This window comes from Lithobates pipiens, unplaced genomic scaffold (assembly GCF_037356315.1).
Source record: "Lithobates pipiens isolate NorthernLeopardFrog02 unplaced genomic scaffold, aLitPip1_a1.2 Scaffold_28, whole genome shotgun sequence".
NCBI lineage: Eukaryota > Metazoa > Chordata > Amphibia > Anura > Ranidae > Lithobates > Lithobates pipiens.
The window spans coordinates 107,268,289-107,287,203 of NW_027507789.1; the positions used below are offsets into that span (position 1 = coordinate 107,268,289).

The window sequence follows — 18,915 nt, forward strand, 5'->3', positions numbered from 1 at the left end:
ACAAAAAATAAAAAACTGAGGTGATTAAATACCACCAAAAGAAAGCTCTATTTGTGTGAAAAAAAGGACAAAAATTTCATATAGGTCCAGTGTTGCATGACTGAGTAATTGTCATTCAAAATGTGAGAGCACCAAAAGCTGAAAATTGGTCTGGTTATTAAGGGTGTTTAAGTGCCCAGTGGTTAAGGATGTGGCTTCCCGGCCGCTCCTTAACAACAAGCTATTTTTAAAGATATCGGTGGCCACTAGCTCCAAAAATTTGCATCTGAACCTTATCTGAATTCACTGCTGAGCCGCTAAACAGCTGCTTTTGAAATCTGCTGTGAAAATAGAGAAGAAATGCACACCGGACATATATGAATGGAACCTAAATGATGCCTCCTTTCTGTTCATATACAGTTTGTATAAAAAGTTTTTTATTTTTTTATTTATTTTTTTCTTCAGAGCAGTCACGTGGTCACACAGCTTCTGATCCCCTGTCAATTCATGGCTCAACAGTGGAACTGAATTGCACAGGACCATGATGTCTCCCACCTACTGCTCCCCTCTTTTCAGTGTGGGAGAGTACCATTCTATCTTATCCTCCAGCAGCCGCTCATTGACATGGAGGAGTTGGAGCTGTACAATCACGTGATGGCTCCATAGAAGGTTTGAAAAAAAAGGTGTATGCGCTAATATTTTGTAAAAATGTTTATATATGTATGCATGTGTGTGTGTGTGTGTGTGTGTGTGTATATATATATATATATATATATATATATATATATATATATATATATATATGTATATATGTATGTATATATGTGTGTATGCAACAAACAGTTTTTTTTTTTTCCACTTTCCTTGTACTTTAACAGTATACATTAAATAAGACTGAAACCTTTTTATTCATTTTGGTTTTGCCTTTGTAGGTGCTTGTGTCGTTTGATTTAAGTGACATACAGATAAAATATATAGATGAAGAAAATGAAGAGGTAAGATGGGTTATTTTATTTCGGTGCTGGTTACTTGCCTGTCTGTATAAGCATTAACTGTTCACCTCCTGTGCACCCCCCAAAATGTCCCTAAAGTTTGAAATCTACTAGTATATTGATGTGCTTCCAGACAGATTACAGTATTTAAATACAACATCTAATTTGTTTTAAAATGATACAAAATGATTTCCGTACATTAATATAGGGAACAGTAAGTTAGTGATTGCTCACAATAGAACAGTTGTGTGAACTTTGCTCTGTTATGCACATTGAGGTCTAGCAAAGTGCAAGCGTTTCACTTAGCTTAGTACATAAGGGTAAGCTATATTTACTCTAATTACCCAATATTTAGCAAATCGAATTTTGTACAAAAAAAAGGGGGGGGGGCAGATGATTCTTGCTTAGACATGATTGGATGGTTTAAGTGACCACAGCCTTTTGTTGGGAATAGGCTCACATTTGGCAACTCTCAGACCTCCTCAGATGCAGCTCTGAAAAACCTTTTGTGCTGCAGCGATGGGGGGCAAGCCCACCAGCTTCAGCCACTGTCTTGGGTCCTCACTGGATAGATTGATAGTAGCGGGAGCCTGCTGTCAATCAAATCCAGTGACAGGCGGGCGGGTCCTGCTATCTGTGTCAATGTGAGCAAGCAAGCAGAACAAAACTCTGGGAAAAGACTTGAAATCCCATCTTATTGAAACAACGTGGGTCACATCAAATAATCCACAGCAAGAAAATAGGGTACAGGGAAATACTGACGCGCTTCGCACTGTGATCAGTGCTTACTCATCAGCTATGATGTGGAAAAGAAGGACCGGGGCCACTCTGTGCAAAACCCTTGCACAGAGGAGGCAAGTAAAACATGTTTGTTATTTTAACCACTTCAGACCCAGGCCAATTCTGACATTTCTCTCCTACATGTAAAATTCCTAATTTGTTTGCTAGAAAATTACATAGAACCCCCAAACATTATATATGTTTTTTTAGCAAAGAGCCTAGAGAATACAATGGCGGTCATTGCAACTTTTTATCTCGCACGGTATTTGCGCAGCAATTTTTCGAACGCGTTTTTTTCAGAAAAAAATCAGTTTCATGTTAAAAAAAAAAAAACAGTAAAGTTAGCCCAATTTTTTTGCATAATGTGAAAGAGGAGGATACGCCGAGTAAATAGATACCCAACATGTCACGCTTCAAAATTGCACGCGCTCGTGGAATGGCGACGCTTTAAATTTTTTTACTGGTTACATGTTTTGGGTTACAGAGGAAGTCTAGGGCTAGAATTATTGCTCTCGCTCTAACGTTCGCGGCGATACCTCACATGTGTGGTTTGAACACCGTTTTCATATGTGGGCGGGACTTACGTATGCGTTCGCTTCTGTGTGCGAGCTCACGGGGACAGGGGCGCTTAAAAATTTTTTTATTTTGTTTTACACTTAAAAAAAAATTGATGACTTTTATTCCTATTACAAGGAATGTAAACATCCCTATTAATAGGAATATGGCACAATCGGACCTATTTACAGTGAAATATGGGGTCAATAAGACCCCATATTTCACCTCTAGGCTGGGAAGAATAAAAAAACAAAAAAAAAAAACGATCATGGCTTCCTAGCCAGATCGGCGCCGTTAATTTGAATACCGAGGCCGGGCGTGACGTCATAACATCGCGCCCGGCCTCCGAACGATCATAGAGACTCCGGGGACAATCTAGTCCGCCGAAATCTCTATGATCACGTGCTGGGGCCGGCGGATCCTGTGACCGACTCACCGATGGAAACGGTGAGTCGGTAGAAGCACTGGCGGGAGGGGGGGGCGTCCCCTCCCGCCGCCCGTAAGAACGATCAAGCGGTGGAACAGCCGCTATGATCGTTCTTATGGTATAGGGAATCGCCGGCTGAAAACGGCAATATCTGAATGATGCCTGTGGACTCAGGCATCATTTAGATATAACCAGCGAAACCCCATGACGTCAATAGACGTAGTGCGGGTCTCAAGTGGTTAAAAAAAAACAGAAAAAACAAAGCTTAAGGGCTAGTTTACACGTTGGACAAGCTTTGTTAAAGCTCTCTGAATGCCTGTTAAAGCTCCTGTCACTAAATATGGTCAGCTTACAGTCCTGTTTACACCTTGCATTTGCTTTGCTTCAAAAATGATACCCCATGTCGCTTTAGTGGTGCATCAAAGCTCTTCAAAGCCGCCATAGAACTCTAACACTATGACAATGACAATGCTCGCTTCAAGCACTTGTGGCTTTTGAAAGGCTACAATTCAGCTTTGTGTGCATATGACTGAAAACAGCAGTAAATAAACTCCGCGCCACTTACTAAAACACTGTGTGATAAAAAATAATAAATAATCTGTGACTCGGAACTAACTGAGTGAACTCTTATAGCTGCTCCCTAGAAACAAGAAATCTATAGTGAAAAAACTTGTTGCACTGAAAATATGGTAATGATGGGGGCGCTGAAATATAAACCTTAATTACAAAAAGTGTAGAACTTATTAATCATAAGCGACTAAAGTGATAAACAACCTGTCACCATACAATAATAATCAGATGACAATTGCAAAAAGCTGATAAATAATAAAGTCCCAATTGAATACTAGAGAACAACATATATCCAAAGTCCATACAGTGATTCATTTAGTGATAAACTCCGTCTATATCCATTTGCCCATGCTCAATACAGTATGTAGGCCGAAGCATCAGACAGTTAAAAATCAGAATCAATGAACATCTCACAAATATTAAGAAAGGTTTTCCCAATCATAGCGTGTCAAGACATTTCAAATCACATCATGAAAGTGATAATAATGAAATCATGAAAGTGATCCTTCACTTTGCAAATTTTATGGGATTGACTATCTGACTATCTTTTCAATTAAAGTAGTCAACACCATCTGGTAAGAAGACAACTATATCTTCACGGTTGGGTGTTGTCCTGTCCAAATCTTGGTGAAGGGACGTTTCACAATTTTTTTAGAAGATTTCAGTATTTTCTGGCAAATGGATATAGACGGAGTTTATCACTAAATGAATCACTGTATGGACTTTGGATATATGTTGTTCTCTAGTATTCAATTGGGACTTTATTATTTATCAGCTTTTTGCAATTGTCATATGATTATTATTGTATGGTGACAGGTTGTTTATCACTTTAGTCGCTTATGATTAATAAGTAATACACTTTTTGTAATTAAGATTTATATTTCAGCGCCCCTATCATTACCATATTTACAATTCAGCTTTACCTTCGCTTTGGAGAAATTGCAGGTATTCGATACACACACACACACACACACACACACACACACACACACACACACACACACCTCTCAAGCTTCAACAAAACTTCAAAAGAGCATCACAGAATCGCCACCAAAGCTTCCTCGAAGCATCAAAAACACATCATAAATGCATGTAGAAGTGGTAGGCGCTTTAATGTGTGTTAAACCAAAGCAAATGTAAATGAGCCCTTACAATCACTTTAACTCAGAAAGTCCCTTTTTTATTGCTCTTAGTCCCCTCCAAATCTCCAATTTCCTTTTTTGCTACTGTGATCTGACTTTCTGCTAGAGGGTGGTTACATTTGCTCTCCTTGGTCCCACGGTAACCACCCTCTCTTGCCAGCCCCTGAAATTGTCTAGGTTAGTAAATCTCAACCCGATAAAATGAAAAGACTCACATGACTATATGTGTTATTGCTATCGTCCCTTGACATATTAGTGACAGTCTTAACCTCGTTATTAGTTTATAATAGTTTATTATTAAAAGTCACAAAAGTGTAATATGTAAAAAAAAAAAAAAACAATACATTCAACAATGATGCCAGAATATTGCATAACCTTGACTAAATTCATAGTGTGTATCAAAAGTTGAAGTGGTATTCCCCAGCTACTTGCTGTTCCGCCATAAAGCGCATGGAGGCGGTAATTCAGTAGATGGGGATGCTCAACACATTTCAAAATATAGACAATAATAATTTTTTCTTCAGGGATTAATAAAGAGAAAAGAGGTTCTCACCATGTCAAAAGGTCAGTGCATAGGCCACACCCCTAAGAATATAGAGCAAAAAAGGATATTCCCCCTTAAATAGGACTTTAAAGGCCACAGACACTGAGGTGCGTAGAAAAAGATTTATTACATGAAAAAGAATGATACCAGATCAAAACGAATGATCAAACATAAAAAGAGACGCCTAGCATATAAGTACATGTGACAAACATAACAAACAGCAAAATATAACAGTAAATAAAAATGACACTAGTACTCTCCAGTGGATGGTAATCCCTGGTACCCCCCCCCCCCCCCAGAGAGTACTAGTGTCATTTTTATGTACTGTTATATTTTGCTGTTTGTTATGTTTGTCACGTGTACTTAGAAGCTAGGCGTCTCTTTTTATGTTTGATCATTTGTTTTGATCTGGTATCATTCTTTTTCATGTAATAAATCATTTTCTACGCACCTCAGTGTTTGTGGCCTTTAAAGCCCTATTTAAGGGTGAATATCCTTTTCTCTTTTGTTCATTGACAGACACAGCTCCTTTAATTCTTGACCTTAGGGTTATCACACCACCTGCAGGAGAGGACGAGGCAGAACATGTAACACATGTAAAAACAGCAAGACTGCACAGCACCACCCAGGGGGCAGTCCCTCTGGCTATAACCCCTCACCCTGCTTCCTGCAGCTCAGTTTTTTTTTTCTGCCTAGAGTAGGAGAAGAATCTGGCTCCCTGAGGGGACCATTGGTCCTGGGAATATTTTCATTTTTTTTTTCTACAATTTTGATCCTGTGATCTACAATCAACAGCGGGTGAGCTATATGCTCCGGGGGCACACATATATGACTGGGCTACTGCTGTCCGTGTCACGGTTTGCCGTGGCCAGCAGCCAACCCGTACTGCTCGGGTGATGGGTCTGTGGTGGAATGTGTCCAGCAATCCCAACAGGAGGGTTAAGTACGGCTCTCCCTGCCTCGGCAGGATAGAGCAGCTGGGCATTCCCTGGGAGGTCGACTAGGGGGGTCTCTCACTCTCCCTTTCCTCTCTCCTTGTCCCTCATTCTCTCCTCCTCCTGCTGGGGCCGCTGTGTGACTGGGCATGAGGTGCGGTGTATGTACCTGGCCGGGGGTCGTCTGGGGAAGCTCCGGGCTTTGGCTGGGGTCTGCACTGGCTGTTAGGATCTGTTTTTTTCTTTACTGCCCTTTTTTATTCACTGTGAGGTGCTTGGGCTATTTTACATAAGGAGAGGCCATCGCCATTTTGCTGAGGCCGCGGCCATTTTCCTGTAGTCTTATGCAGTGTATATGCCGTCAGCCATTTTCTAGAAGGTTCGGTGGCCATTTTTTGGTGATTTTTTATTTTTTTTTTGCTAGGGCGGCCGGCGGCCATTTTCTGGTCGCCTCAGCGCGGTTTACCTCTAGTGCTGGTGTGTGTGTGTACCTCAGAACAGTGCAGTTTTTACTCTGGGCACTTTTTGACTGACACAGGGCAGAGCGGTCAGCGGCAGCACAGCGCAGCACTTGATCGGGTTGGTGAGTCCTGCGGGGGGCCTCTCAGTCTGCGAGCAGCTAGGAGGCTGGGATTTGTGTACTTTGCCATAAGTCCCTAAGTCGTGGCAGGTGAGTGAGGCGAGCTGGCAGTTCTTCCCCAGACATCCCTGCTATTGCAACTGGCTCACCTGCTAAAAATGTGGTGCCTATGGACGCTTTGTCGGTGGTCCTGGAGACTTTTGTTGCAAGGGTGGAAGTGGCGTGCGGGTGCAAGGGGGATAAAAAACACCCCCTGCCCCCCCCCATATTCTGGGAAGAACTCTGATTCAGACTCGTGGCCCGCGGTGACTGACGGCCCCTGTTCTGATGTGTGAGAGGATGCGGACCAGGACCGTTTGGACAGCGAGAATGACTCTGTGTCTGGGTTAGCGCAGGAAAAAGCGCTGGTAAGAGCACTTATTACTGCGGTGCGGGATACCCAGAAGTTAAAGGATGCAGCAGAAACTTCTGAAGTGGCGGTCCCTTTTGGGTATTGCAAACTGGCCCACACGCCTAAGGTGTTTCCGTATTTGACTTTAATAAGTTAATCTACAAGGAATGGGGAAGCCCGCAGTGGACCTTTTCAGTCCCAAGAAGAATGGCAGTGCGTTACCCCTTTGAGAGCCTCCTGAAAAAATGTGCGTCTCCTCCGGTCATTGACCCTCTGGTATCCAGGTTAAATAAATTAACCATGATTCCTGTAGAAGGGACTCCTGCCTTCAAGGACGCTGCCGACAGGTGGGCTGAGACAGTGGCCCGGTCCATGTTTACGGTGGTGGGGGTCAGCGTTATGACCTGTGCTGGCCACGGCCTTGGTGTTGCAGATGCTTACTGAATGGGCAAAGTTGTTGCACCGTGAATTGGATAAGCAACAGTTTCCCCTGGTCTGCGTAGAACTGGCAGATCAGTTGGTGCATGGCCTTAAGTATGCCTGTGATGCGGCCCTGGATACGGCCCCCCTGCTCTCTAGAGCATCAGTATCAACAGTGGTGCTACGGCGCCTGATTTGGCTGAAATGCTGGTCTGTGGACCAGGCATCAAAAAAAAAAAAAAAGCACTGGTGGATTTGCCCTTCAAAGATGAGAGGCTATTTGGAGCTTCGCTGGATGACATTATTAAAAATGTTACCGGTGGGAAGAGCACATTGCTCCCACAGTCCAGGAAGTGTAAAGAGCCACGCCATAGGCAAGGGCCCTCTTTTTCCACTCAGAAATGGCTTTTTCGCCCGGTCGGCAAGTAAGCGTTCCCCGACAAGGCGCCTCCTGAAGGACAAAAGCGTCCCTGGTTTCGCAAGCCAAACTAGTCTGCAAGCAAAAATGTTACCGGATGAAGGTTTGCCCCCTGCCCAACTCTCGGGTAGGGGGTCGCCTTCGGGAGTTTGCAGCTCGGTGGACCTCCCTACTGTCCGACCAATGGGTCTGCGAACTGGTTTCATCAGGATACAAGATAGTTTCTTGTCCACAAAACAGATTTTTCCCCTCCCACCTACTTCTACTCCCGCTCTTCGGGAAGCTCTGTTCGGGGCAGTACTGGACCTGCTGCTGTGCGGGGTGATAGTATCTGTGCCGACGCTGGAAAGGTTTCAGGGATTCTACTCCAATCTGTTTGTAGTCCCCAAAAAGGAAGGGGTTTGTGAAAGTGCTGGAATATGCAGATCAGTTTTGGGCACCAGTTCTCAAAAGGGATATCGGGGAACTGGAGAAAGTGCAGAGAAGGGCAACCAAACTGATAAGAGGCATGGAGGAGCTCAGCTATGAGGAAATATTAGAGGAACTGAATTTATTCTCTCTTGAGAAGAGGAGAATAAGGGGGATATGATCAACATGTTGACATATATAAGGGGTCCATATAGTGAACTTGGTGTTGAGTTATTCTCTTTACGGTCAACCCAGAGGACACAGGGGCACTCTATACATCTACAGGAAAAGAGATTTCATCTTCAAATACGGAAAGGTTTCTTCACAGTAAGAGCTGTGAAAATGTGGAATAGACTCCTGTCAGTGGTGGTTCTGCCCAGCTCAGTAGATTGCTTTAAGAAAGGCCTGGATACTTTCCTGAATGTACATAATATAACTGGGTACTAACATTTATAGGTAAAGTTGATCCAGGGAAAATCGAATTGCCTCTTCGGGGATCAGGAAGGAATTTTTTCCCCTGCTGTAGCAAATTGGAGCATGCTCTGCTGGGGTTTTTTTGCCTTCCTCTGGATCAACTGTGAGTATAAAATTGGTTATATTGGATTGTGCGATATTTTTTATTTTATTTATTTATTGTTTTTAATAGGGATGCACTGAAATTTCGGCCGCCGAAACATATAAACAGGATATCGGACCGTATATATATATATATATATATATATATATATATATATATATATATATATATATAATATATGTGTGTGTGTGTGTGTGTTTTGTATGCCTATGCCTATGTATGTGTGTGTGTGTTTTTATATGTGTATGTTTATATGCACTGGTGAGGCACAGGCAGGCTACATGACGGGCACTGGTAGGCTGCTGGGCACAATGAGGCTGCGTATGATGTGCACTGGTGAGGCTGCATTGATCTCCTGTACCATGTCCCCAGTCTCTGACCATCTCCTGTACCATGTCCCCAGTCTCTGACCATCTCCTGTACCATGCCGGCAGTCTCTGGCCATCTCCTGTAGCATGCCGGCAGTCTCTGGCCATCTCCTGTAGCATGCCAGCAGTCTCTGGCCATCTCCTGTAGCATGCTTGCAGTCTTTGGCCATCTCCTGTAGCATGCCTGCAGTCTCTGGCCATCTCCTGTAGCATGCCTGCAGTCTCTGGCCATCTCCTGTAGCATGCCTGCAGTCTCTGGCCATCTCCTGTAGCATGCCTGCAGTCTCTGACCATCTCCTGTACCATGTCCCCAGTCTCTGACCATCTCCTGTACCATGTCCCCAGTCTCTGGCCATCTCCTGTAGCATGCCGGCAGTCTCTGGCCATCTCCTGTAGCATGCCAGCAGTCTCTGGCCATCTCCTGTAGCATACTTGCAGTCTCTGGCCATCTCCTGTAGCATGCCTGCAGTCTCTGGCCATCTCCTGTAGCATGCCTGCAGTCTCTGGCCATCTCCTGTAGCATGCCTGCAGTCTCTGGCCATCTCCTGTAGCATGCCTGCAGTCTCTGGCCATCTCCTGTAGCATGCCTGCAGTCTCTGGCCATCTCCTGTAGCATGCCTGCAGTCTCTGGCCATCTCCTGTAGCATGCCTGCAGTCTCTGGCCATCTCCTGTAGCATGCCTGCAGTCTCTGGCCATCTCCTGTAGCATGCCTGCAGTCTCTGGCCATCTCCTGTAGCATGCCTGCAGTCTCTGGCCATCTCCTGTAGCATGCCTGCAGTCTCTGGCCATCTCCTGTAGCATGCCTGCAGTCTCTGGCCATCTCCTGTAGCATGCCTGCAGTCTCTGGCCATCTCCTGTAGCATGCCTGCAGTCTCTGGCCATCTCCTGTAGCATGCCTGCAGTCTCTGGCCATCTCCTGTAGCATGCCTGCAGTCTCTGGCCATCTCCTGTAGCATGCCTGCAGTCTCTGGCCATCTCCTGTAGCATGCCTGCAGTCTCTGGCCATCTCCTGTAGCATGCCTGCAGTCTCTGGCCATCTCCTGTAGCATGCCTGCAGTCTCTGGCCATCTCCTGTAGCATGCCTGCAGTCTCTGGCCATCTCCTGTAGCATGCCTGCAGTCTCTGGCCATCTCCTGTAGCATGCCTGCAGTCTCTGGCCATCTCCTGTAGCATGCCTGCAGTCTCTGGCCATCTCCTGTAGCATGCCTGCAGTCTCTGGCCATCTCCTGTAGCATGCCTGCAGTCTCTGACCATCTCCTGTAGCATGTCTCCAGTCTCTGACCATCTCCTGTAGCATGTCTCCAGTCTCTGACCATCTCCTGTAGCATGTCTCCAGTCTCTGACCATCTCCTGTAGCATGTCTCCAGTCTCTGACCATCTCCTGTAGCATGTCCCCAGTCTCTGACCATCTCCTGTAGCATGTGCCCAGTCTCTGACCATCTTCTGTATAAAAATATTTTTTTAAAACAGTCAATTTCTGTATCGGTGCTGTTTCTTTATCGGTTTTGGTTTTCGGGATCAAGGAAGATTTATTTTCAGTATCGGTTTCGGCACCAAAAAACCCATTCGGTGCATCCCTAGTTTTTAAGGTTGAACTGGATGGATTTGTGTCTTTTTTTTTCAACCCGACTAACTATGTAAGGATGGAATCGGCTCGCTGCACTCCATCAGGGGGACTTCCTGGCGTCCTTGGATATCCAGGACGCGTACTTACATGTACCCATATGCTTCAGGCATCAGGTTTCTGCGATTTGCAGTCGGGGAAGAGAACTATCAGTTTGTGGCTCTCCCTTTTGGCCTGGTGTCAGCACCCTCGTGTCTTTACCAAAGTGTTAGCTCCAATTCTGGTGCTATTAAGGCAACATGGAATTGCAATTGTAGGTTACCTAGAAGACCTCCTTCTGAGAGCAACTTCCACCTCAGAATTAAGGGAGGATGTAGCGATCACCATACAGACTCTCCGGGAGTTTGGGTGCTGAATGTAAAGAAGTCAGTGTTGGTGCCGACAACACCTGGAGTACCTGGGCTTACTGTTGGACTCCTCAGAAGCGAGAGTTTTTCTCCCTTCAGACAAGCTGCAGAATCTTCAAGCTACGGTGAAGTTGTTGGTGAGCCACAGGTGGACGTTGCTGCACTTCTGCATGCGAGTTCTCGGCCTCATGGTAGCTACTTTCGATGTGGTACCGTATGCTCAATTTCACACTCGAGTCCTGCAAAAGGAGATTTTGTCAAAATTTAACAAATCTCCATTATCCCTGGATTGTCAAATTCGGGTGAACCAGTTAGGGATTCCCTTCTCTGGTGGCTGAGGTCTCCGGCCTTTCGGTCCGGGAGATCGTTCCTTTCTATCCATTGGGCGGTGATCACAACGGATGCCAGCCTGACTGGTTGGGGGGGGGGGGAGGGAGTTTTGGGCGTACAGTCAGCCCAGGGCCTCTGTTCTTGGGAAGAATCCCAACTGCCGATCAATGTGCTTGATCTTTAGGCGATCATACGGTGCCGCTCCACATGGTCCTCCTGGATGGTCCTACAGGGGCGTCTGATCAGGATTCAGTTGGATAACGCCACGGCGGTGGCATATGTCAACCATCAAGGAGGAACAAGGAGCTCGGCCGCAGCACAGGAGGTCGCTCACATCCTCCAGTGGGCAGAGCGGCACGTGCTGGCCCTATCGGCCATTTACATTCCGGGTGTAGAAAACTGTCAGGCGGACTACCTAAGTTGTCAGATGCTGGACCCAGGGGAATGGTCGTTGCATCTGGATGCGTACCGGCTCCTTTACCTATGGTGGGACACACCAGATGTGGACCTCCTGGCCTCTCGGCTCAATTGGAAGGTGCAGAGGTTTATGTCCAGGACAAGAGTTCCCTGGGCATGGCTCTCAGAAAGTAGTCTTTCTAGTGGCTATTACATCTGCCAGGAGGGTTTCTGAGTTGGCCTAACTGGTCATCCACAAGGATAAGGTGGTGCTACGTCCGCAGCCCTCTTTCCTTCCAAAGGTGGTTTCGGCTTTCCCTCTAAATGAAGATATTGTGTTACCATCCCTTTGTCCTAAGCTGACGCACCCGAAAGAAGTTACCTTACATTCCCTGTATGTGGTCCAGATTCTACGGGTGTATCTGTCTGCTACGGCTTCCTTTCCGGAAGTCATACTCTCTGTCTCGGTGGCTGGTCCAAAAAAAGGTCTGCGGTCTCGTTGTTCACCATTTCTAGGTTGATCAGACAGATTGTGGTTCAGGCCTATGCCTTAAAGGGACGGGCGCCCCCTTTTCCTGTCACGGCTCATTCCACCAGGGCAATTGGAACCTCCTGGGCTTTCCGACATCAAGCGTCTGTCTCCCAGGTGTGTAAGGCGTCCGTTCACACTTTCACTAAATTCTACAAAATTGATGTAAGCGCATCTTCGGATACTTGCTTCGGCTGCAAGGTTTTACAGGCAGCTGTGTAAGGTTGCAATTTACACCTTCTTTCAGTTGCAAGTTGTTGTGAATGCATCTTTTGGTGCATAAGTTGGCCGCAGTTTTTGATGGCGGCTGTTTAAGATGGCAACTCCTCTGTTAAGGTGTTCCTTTTGTTGTGGGTGAAGTTATGTTTTGCTGTTTCCACCCCTCTTTTTGACACTGCTTGGGGACATCCCTAAGGTCAAGAATCAAAGGAGCTGTGTCTGTCAATGAAAGAAAGAGAAAATGGGATTTTTGTACTAACTGTAAAATCCTTTTATCTGAAGTTCATTGACAGACACTGCTTTTTGACGAACTGAGCTGCAGGAAGCAGGGTGAGGGGTTATAGCCAGAAGGACCACCCCCTGGGCGGTGCTGTGCAGTGTTGCTGGTTTTACATGTTCTGCCTAGTCCTCTCCTGAAGGTGGTGAGATAACCCTAAGGTCAAGAATTAAAGGAGCTGTGTCTGTCAATGAACTTCAGAGAAAAGGATTTTACGGTAAGTACAAAAATCCAAGGGATTATTACCACTTATTACATTTCATTATTAGCTAGAGTGCTTCTCAAAGCTCAAAGGTTCCCGTATTTCAAGTGTGATTTGCCCCTGTTTTGAATTCAGAACAAAAGTCAGATATTATATCTACCCCTGATCAGATTGAACATAAAAGTATGCACGCTTTGAAAAAACTTCTGTTTAATATTTCCACTTCTCAAGATTTTTATACAATTCCATTAAAGATTAAGAGCTACGTCAACACGACTGGCACATACAAACCACAAACATAAAAATACATTAGGACAAAGCATGTGACAAAGTTTTGGCCTTTAGCTGGGACGTCCATGAGGAAGTGGCCATGTTCTTGCTTCTTTTTTAAACCGTTGGTGTTATGTTGTTATAATTTGAATGTATTCTCAGAAGCAGGTGCAAACTTTTTGTTAACGGTTGACTGTCAGTCCAGTTCCTAAGCTAGGGAAGGGTGAGTTTGCAAAATATCTGAATATGTCTTAAGGCTGATAAACTGAAGCTGATATGTCAGGCATATAAAACATGTACTCCTATATACATTGGAATAGACGTTTCATGATTCCCTTAATCGCATCCATTACACCCTTTGTGCTATACAAGGACCACAGGATCCTAGCGTGTGTGGATTTTTGGAGAGAATAATGGTATTGTTTAGTGTCACTTATGGTATAGTGTACATCAGCATACGAATCTGGCGTAGACAAAAAACGCAAAAGGCCTATAAAATCTAGCAAGATATTCACTCCTGTGAAAAAAGACAAAACTTTTTTTTTTTTAATTGTTTTTTTTTGTTTTAAAATGCATTTATTTTTAACACAGCTGTATTCTTTTTATTTCAGGTGTCTGTGAACAGTCAAGGTGAGTGCCAACGGAAATAAAAGGCTTTGTCTTAGATTATTTTTCTAATTGATTTTATCTGCTTTTGTTGCCTTATTACAATCTGCCTGTCCATTCAAGTCTTTTCATTCCTACTAAGAAGATATGTTGCTTAAAGAGATTTACTGATGGGCTTTGTAGTATCTGCAGTGCTAATCTCTAGGTAATTTGAGATGAAGTCTGCAGTATAGGTGTCTGTGGTAAAGTTGCCACATCAGCCCTTTAAACCCGAACGCATATTAATTACACAGGTTCTGTGGCTGATTAAGGTGCTAATTAAACCCACTTAGTGCTCTATATGCATTATATTTGCCTCAGAACCTGTGTAATAGGTTCCGCTTCACCCCCAGAAGATTTTACCCCCTTCCTAACCAGAGCACTTTTTGCGATACGGCACTGCGTCGCTTTAACTGCCAATTGCGTGGGTGTGCAACGTTGCACCCAAACAGAATTGACATCCTTTTTTTCCCCACAAATAGAGCTTTCTTTTGGTGGCATTTGATCACCTCTGTGTTTTTTATTTTTTGCACTAAAAAAAAAAAAATTGCGTAAATTAAAAAAAAAAAAAAACACAATATTTTGTGCTTTTTTGCCATAATAAATATCCCCCTTTTTGCCTAAAAAAAAATAAAAAAATGTTTTTCTCAGTTTAGGCCGATATGTATTCTTTTACATGTTTTTGGTAATAAAAATCAAGAAGCATATATTGATTGGTTTGTGCAAAAGTTATAGCCTCTACAAAATAGGGGATAGATTTATAGCATTTTTATTGATATTTATTTTTTATTTTTACTAGTAATGGTGGCAATCTGCGTTTTTTTTTTTTTTTTTTTTTTATCATAACTGCAACACTATTGCAGACACATAGGACAATTTTTACACATTTTTGGGACCATTGGCATTTATACAGCGATCAGTGCAATACAAATGCATTGCTTACTGTAAAAATGTCACTGGCAGGTAAGGGGTTAACACTAGGGGGCGATCAAGGGGTTAATTGTGTTCCCTAGTGTATGTTCTAACTGAAGGGGGAACGGGACTTGCTAGGGAAAGATATAGATCGGTGTTAATACCTTGTATGAACACACGATCTGTCTCTTCTCCCCACAGAGAAACGGGACCTCTGTGTTTACACGCAGAGATCCCGGTTCTCGCTGCATCACGAGTGATCGCGAGAACCTGGTGCTCATCGAGACCGCCGGGCACTCACATCCGCTCCGGGGCGAGCAGCGAGCGCGCATGCCCCTAGTGGCCACCAGAAGAAGCGACGTAACATGATGGAGATTCAGGCAGCCAAGCCATGTTGCGGCAGTACAGCTGCGGCGGCTGGTCGGAAAGTGGTTAATATGTGTTGGGTATTTAAGGAACACGGTGGCGATTGTAGTACTGTGCCAAACTGGGAGGGAATTTTGGTTGGCTACTAATGAACTTGCCAAAACTTGCTCAGTGGCTGGACCTGTCCTCCCCCTCCTGCCCTGCATCAATATTCGGATATGGTGATGGCTGGCCTGGGCAACTGTCAAGATATGATAGCCACAGCTTGAGATTCATCTGTTCACACCATGTAGCATGGACATTGGAGTCTGTTAAAAAACATAATAAAAAAAACACAGCTGAGTTTGGACCTTTGTGATGACATTTTCGGCGTGGCCGTACACCAAGGATTTAAGCCCATGTTTCCGTCCCTGAAAACAAATTGGTGCTTTTTGCTAGGTCTTTATGTAATTGTACATTTTTTTTGTAATTCCTTCCTTTTATTTTCAAGATGATACAGTTTAACAGTCAAAAACAGATGAGAGCGGTTATGGTAAAAACAGAAATGTGTAACAGAAAGGGTTAGAGGTTATATCAGCAATGTCAAATAATGATATCCCCGGTTATGCACTCTGTAGTATACATGTAAGGGTGAGGCTGTGTGATGAAGCTGTCCGTGTGCTATACCAAGGAGGCTGCCAGACTGTTACATTAATAACCCACTACGGCTAGTATAGCTACTAAGGCCATACAGTAAGAAACACATTCACAGCTGCCTGGGAGGGTTACCTCCTGAGTACCAGCTGAGCCTAGCCACGGGACACAACAGATGGGGTGATGTAAAATAGGATATTCATATTACCTGCTCTGTCATGGGCTGGTTTAGTCAAATTGGGGAAATGGTTTTGCAAAATCCAGTCTACAGACCTTCCTTTATCCAGAAGACAACTCTCCTCCTCATAGAAGGTTAATAGATTGGTTTGGCAAGAATGATTCTTCATGAATCCATGCTGATTACTGCTAATGATACTGTTTTCATTACTAAAATCTTGTATATAGTCCCTTATCATCCCCTCCAAGAGCTTGCATACTATTGATGTTAGGCTAACTGGTCTGTAATTCCCAGGGATGCATTTAGGGCCCTTTTTTAAATATTGGTGCTATATTGGCTTTTCTCCAATCCGCTGGTACCATTCCAGTCAGACTGTCAGTAAAAATTAGGAACAATGGTCTGGCAATTACTTGACTGAGTTCCCTAAGTACCCTCGGGTGCAAGCCATCCAGTACCGGTGATTTATTAATGTTAAGTTCCCCAAGTCTCATTCTAATTTTGTCCTCCTCCAAAATAATGACATAATAATGTTCATAATGAGAACTGTGTTCTGATGTGACCTGAGTCATATAAGCCAAGCACATGAATTCTGATCGTATGCAGAAATGCAGTCAAACTGATATACATAAATAAAGTCACAACATAATTGCTGTGAGATCTAATATTCGGTATCGGGATGAAGCGTTCAGCTATACCTGATACTAACTGAGTGGGAGTAGCAGCGCTATTGTAGAGATTGTCTAGGTGTCCTGGGGGCCGCACATCAAGTCAAGACCTGCTGTATGATAGCGAATGGCAGTCTGGGCCCCCACCAGGCCATGCCCCCAACATGTTTCATTCTGGTGGGTGGAGTCACGCATGTTGGAGACATGGCCTGTTCACTGGGGTCCAGGTTGAGACTGCCATTCACTATTCTACAGAACGTCTTGACCAATACTCTCTCTACTTTTGCCTGGAGCATTGGCAAGCTCCCTTTCTGGCTAGGACTCACAGCGGTGGGCACAGGACTTCATTCCCATACAGACTAAGGGGCTCACACACATATCCTTGGTTCACAGGGAGTAGCAGAGCTGCCACGTGCTTTGAGTATTACCACCTGAAGAATAAGCCTTTTTCTGACACGTGTTGCTTAAAATTTAAAAGTCATGTCATCACAGCACAGAGGGGGAAGTAAATGTATGCTGAGTACATTAAAGTGATACTAAAACAGACTGTTTAATTTACATTATCCCTTCTCTTTCTGTATAAGGATAATGGATAATTATTTAAAAAAAAAAAAGATGAAAAAAAAATCTACCTTTTTTCCCTAATCGGTATGCTGCCATTATGAGACCCAGCTCGTTCCCAGCTTGTCTGTTGGGAAACAGTGGCAGAAGGAGCTTCTAGTTCTCTACTGCAGGTTACATGTTCAAAAAAAACATTGGATTCTTTGGAGTACACAATAAAAATCAAATAATATAAAAAAACTCTTTTAAATTGTCATACAAATATATCGTTGAAATCGAATCTCTATTATTTTTGGCAATAACCTGGTGTGAGTGTATTTATGCCAGTCACATGTTGGGTCATAGCAGCCTGTATTATTGTGTGTATGGGCTAAGAAAATAGGAGGGATGTGATGACGCCATCAATCCGGATGTGATATCTCACCCACCATCATGTTTAGCTGGTAAGTGAGCATGGAGGAACAGGGAGGGAGTGGGCTGTGATTTACAAACTGTATATAATTTGCAGATCAGTGGAGAAATGCTCTGCATAGAAATACACTGAAAACTGAGCATGTGCACTAGCTGCCAAAAGCTGCTCTGCACAATCCCCAGCTGCAGTGGGGACATAGGGAGGGACTGCAAACAGCAGGATCAACCAGGGTTTTTGCAGAATATGGATGTGCATTACCGCTTTGGCAGCTGTCTGTTGCTGGCTACAGTAGGGGGGGAAGTGTGATTTGAGATTCAGAGCATCAACTGGACACATAGGTAACCCGTAGGAAACACCAGAACATCTGTCAACGCACACTGTTAAAAATTCTGCATGATGCTTACAGGCAGGCAGAAGCAGTTATGATGGAAGAGACCAATAGGGTATCTCTTGCCATGAAAGCCCTTCCTGTCAGTGTTTTATAGCTGCTGCTGGATTAATGGGGGTTATTGTTCTACTTTTTCTTAAGCTCTCAAGCAGTTAATCTACACCACATTAATATAAATAATATCAAATGTTACTGCAATTATTTAGTGACTTGGCTATGTACAGCATACTGGTTTCTCTGCACTTAATAGGCAGAACAGAGTTCTCATTGAGAACACATGATGTTAGTCATCATGAGATTGGCACTATGACTATTATGTGGGATATGTTTTTTTTTTTTTTTTTTTTTTTTTTTTTTTTTTAAGCGTATCTAAACTCAGAAACAATAATGTAGTATATTGCAGCTTACCAGTCCATGATGTGGCGGCTGCATAGTTTTTCTTTATTCAAGCATTTTCCCCTAAACGTCTTTCAGGACAACCACCTTTGAGAAACTTCGGCTCCTCCCTTCACAGGAAACACCGCCTTAGCTTCAAGATTTAATCCCCTCCTGCCCCACTGGACCCCCAGTTTTGGTGTTTCCTCTGGTGGGGGATAAATCGCTGGGAACCAGGGCTGATCAACTCGGGAGGTTGAAGACGGTTTTTACTGTAGGGAGAAGCTCTCCCTATCTCTATTTTTTGGAGGGTGGAACCTTGGGGAAGGTACCATTAGGTCTGCCGATTAGCCACCCCAGCTTCTCCTGAGGGTGGGGAAGAAGCTTCGGGGGCCCTTCTCTCATTCCTCCCCGTGTTCTGTGTGGCCAGTTAGGGAGCTTGAAGCTGGACTGGAGGACGTAGTGACGTCATGTCCGGTGGGGGCATGCACATCTGCTG

The 18,915-nt window shown here is 44.1% G+C and overlaps 1 protein-coding gene across 2 annotated transcripts in view; it reads left to right on the top strand.

Moving 5' to 3' along the window:
• Positions 1 to 18,915, top strand: part of NBR1 (NBR1 autophagy cargo receptor) — a 187,981-nt gene that overhangs the window by 50,023 nt on the left and 119,043 nt on the right. For both annotated transcript variants that reach the window (XM_077459505.1, XM_077459506.1), the window contains exons 3-4: positions 912 to 974; positions 13,893 to 13,911. In XM_077459505.1, the coding sequence (XP_077315631.1) occupies positions 912 to 974; positions 13,893 to 13,911 (82 nt within the window). The remainder of the gene's footprint in view (positions 1 to 911; positions 975 to 13,892; positions 13,912 to 18,915) is intronic.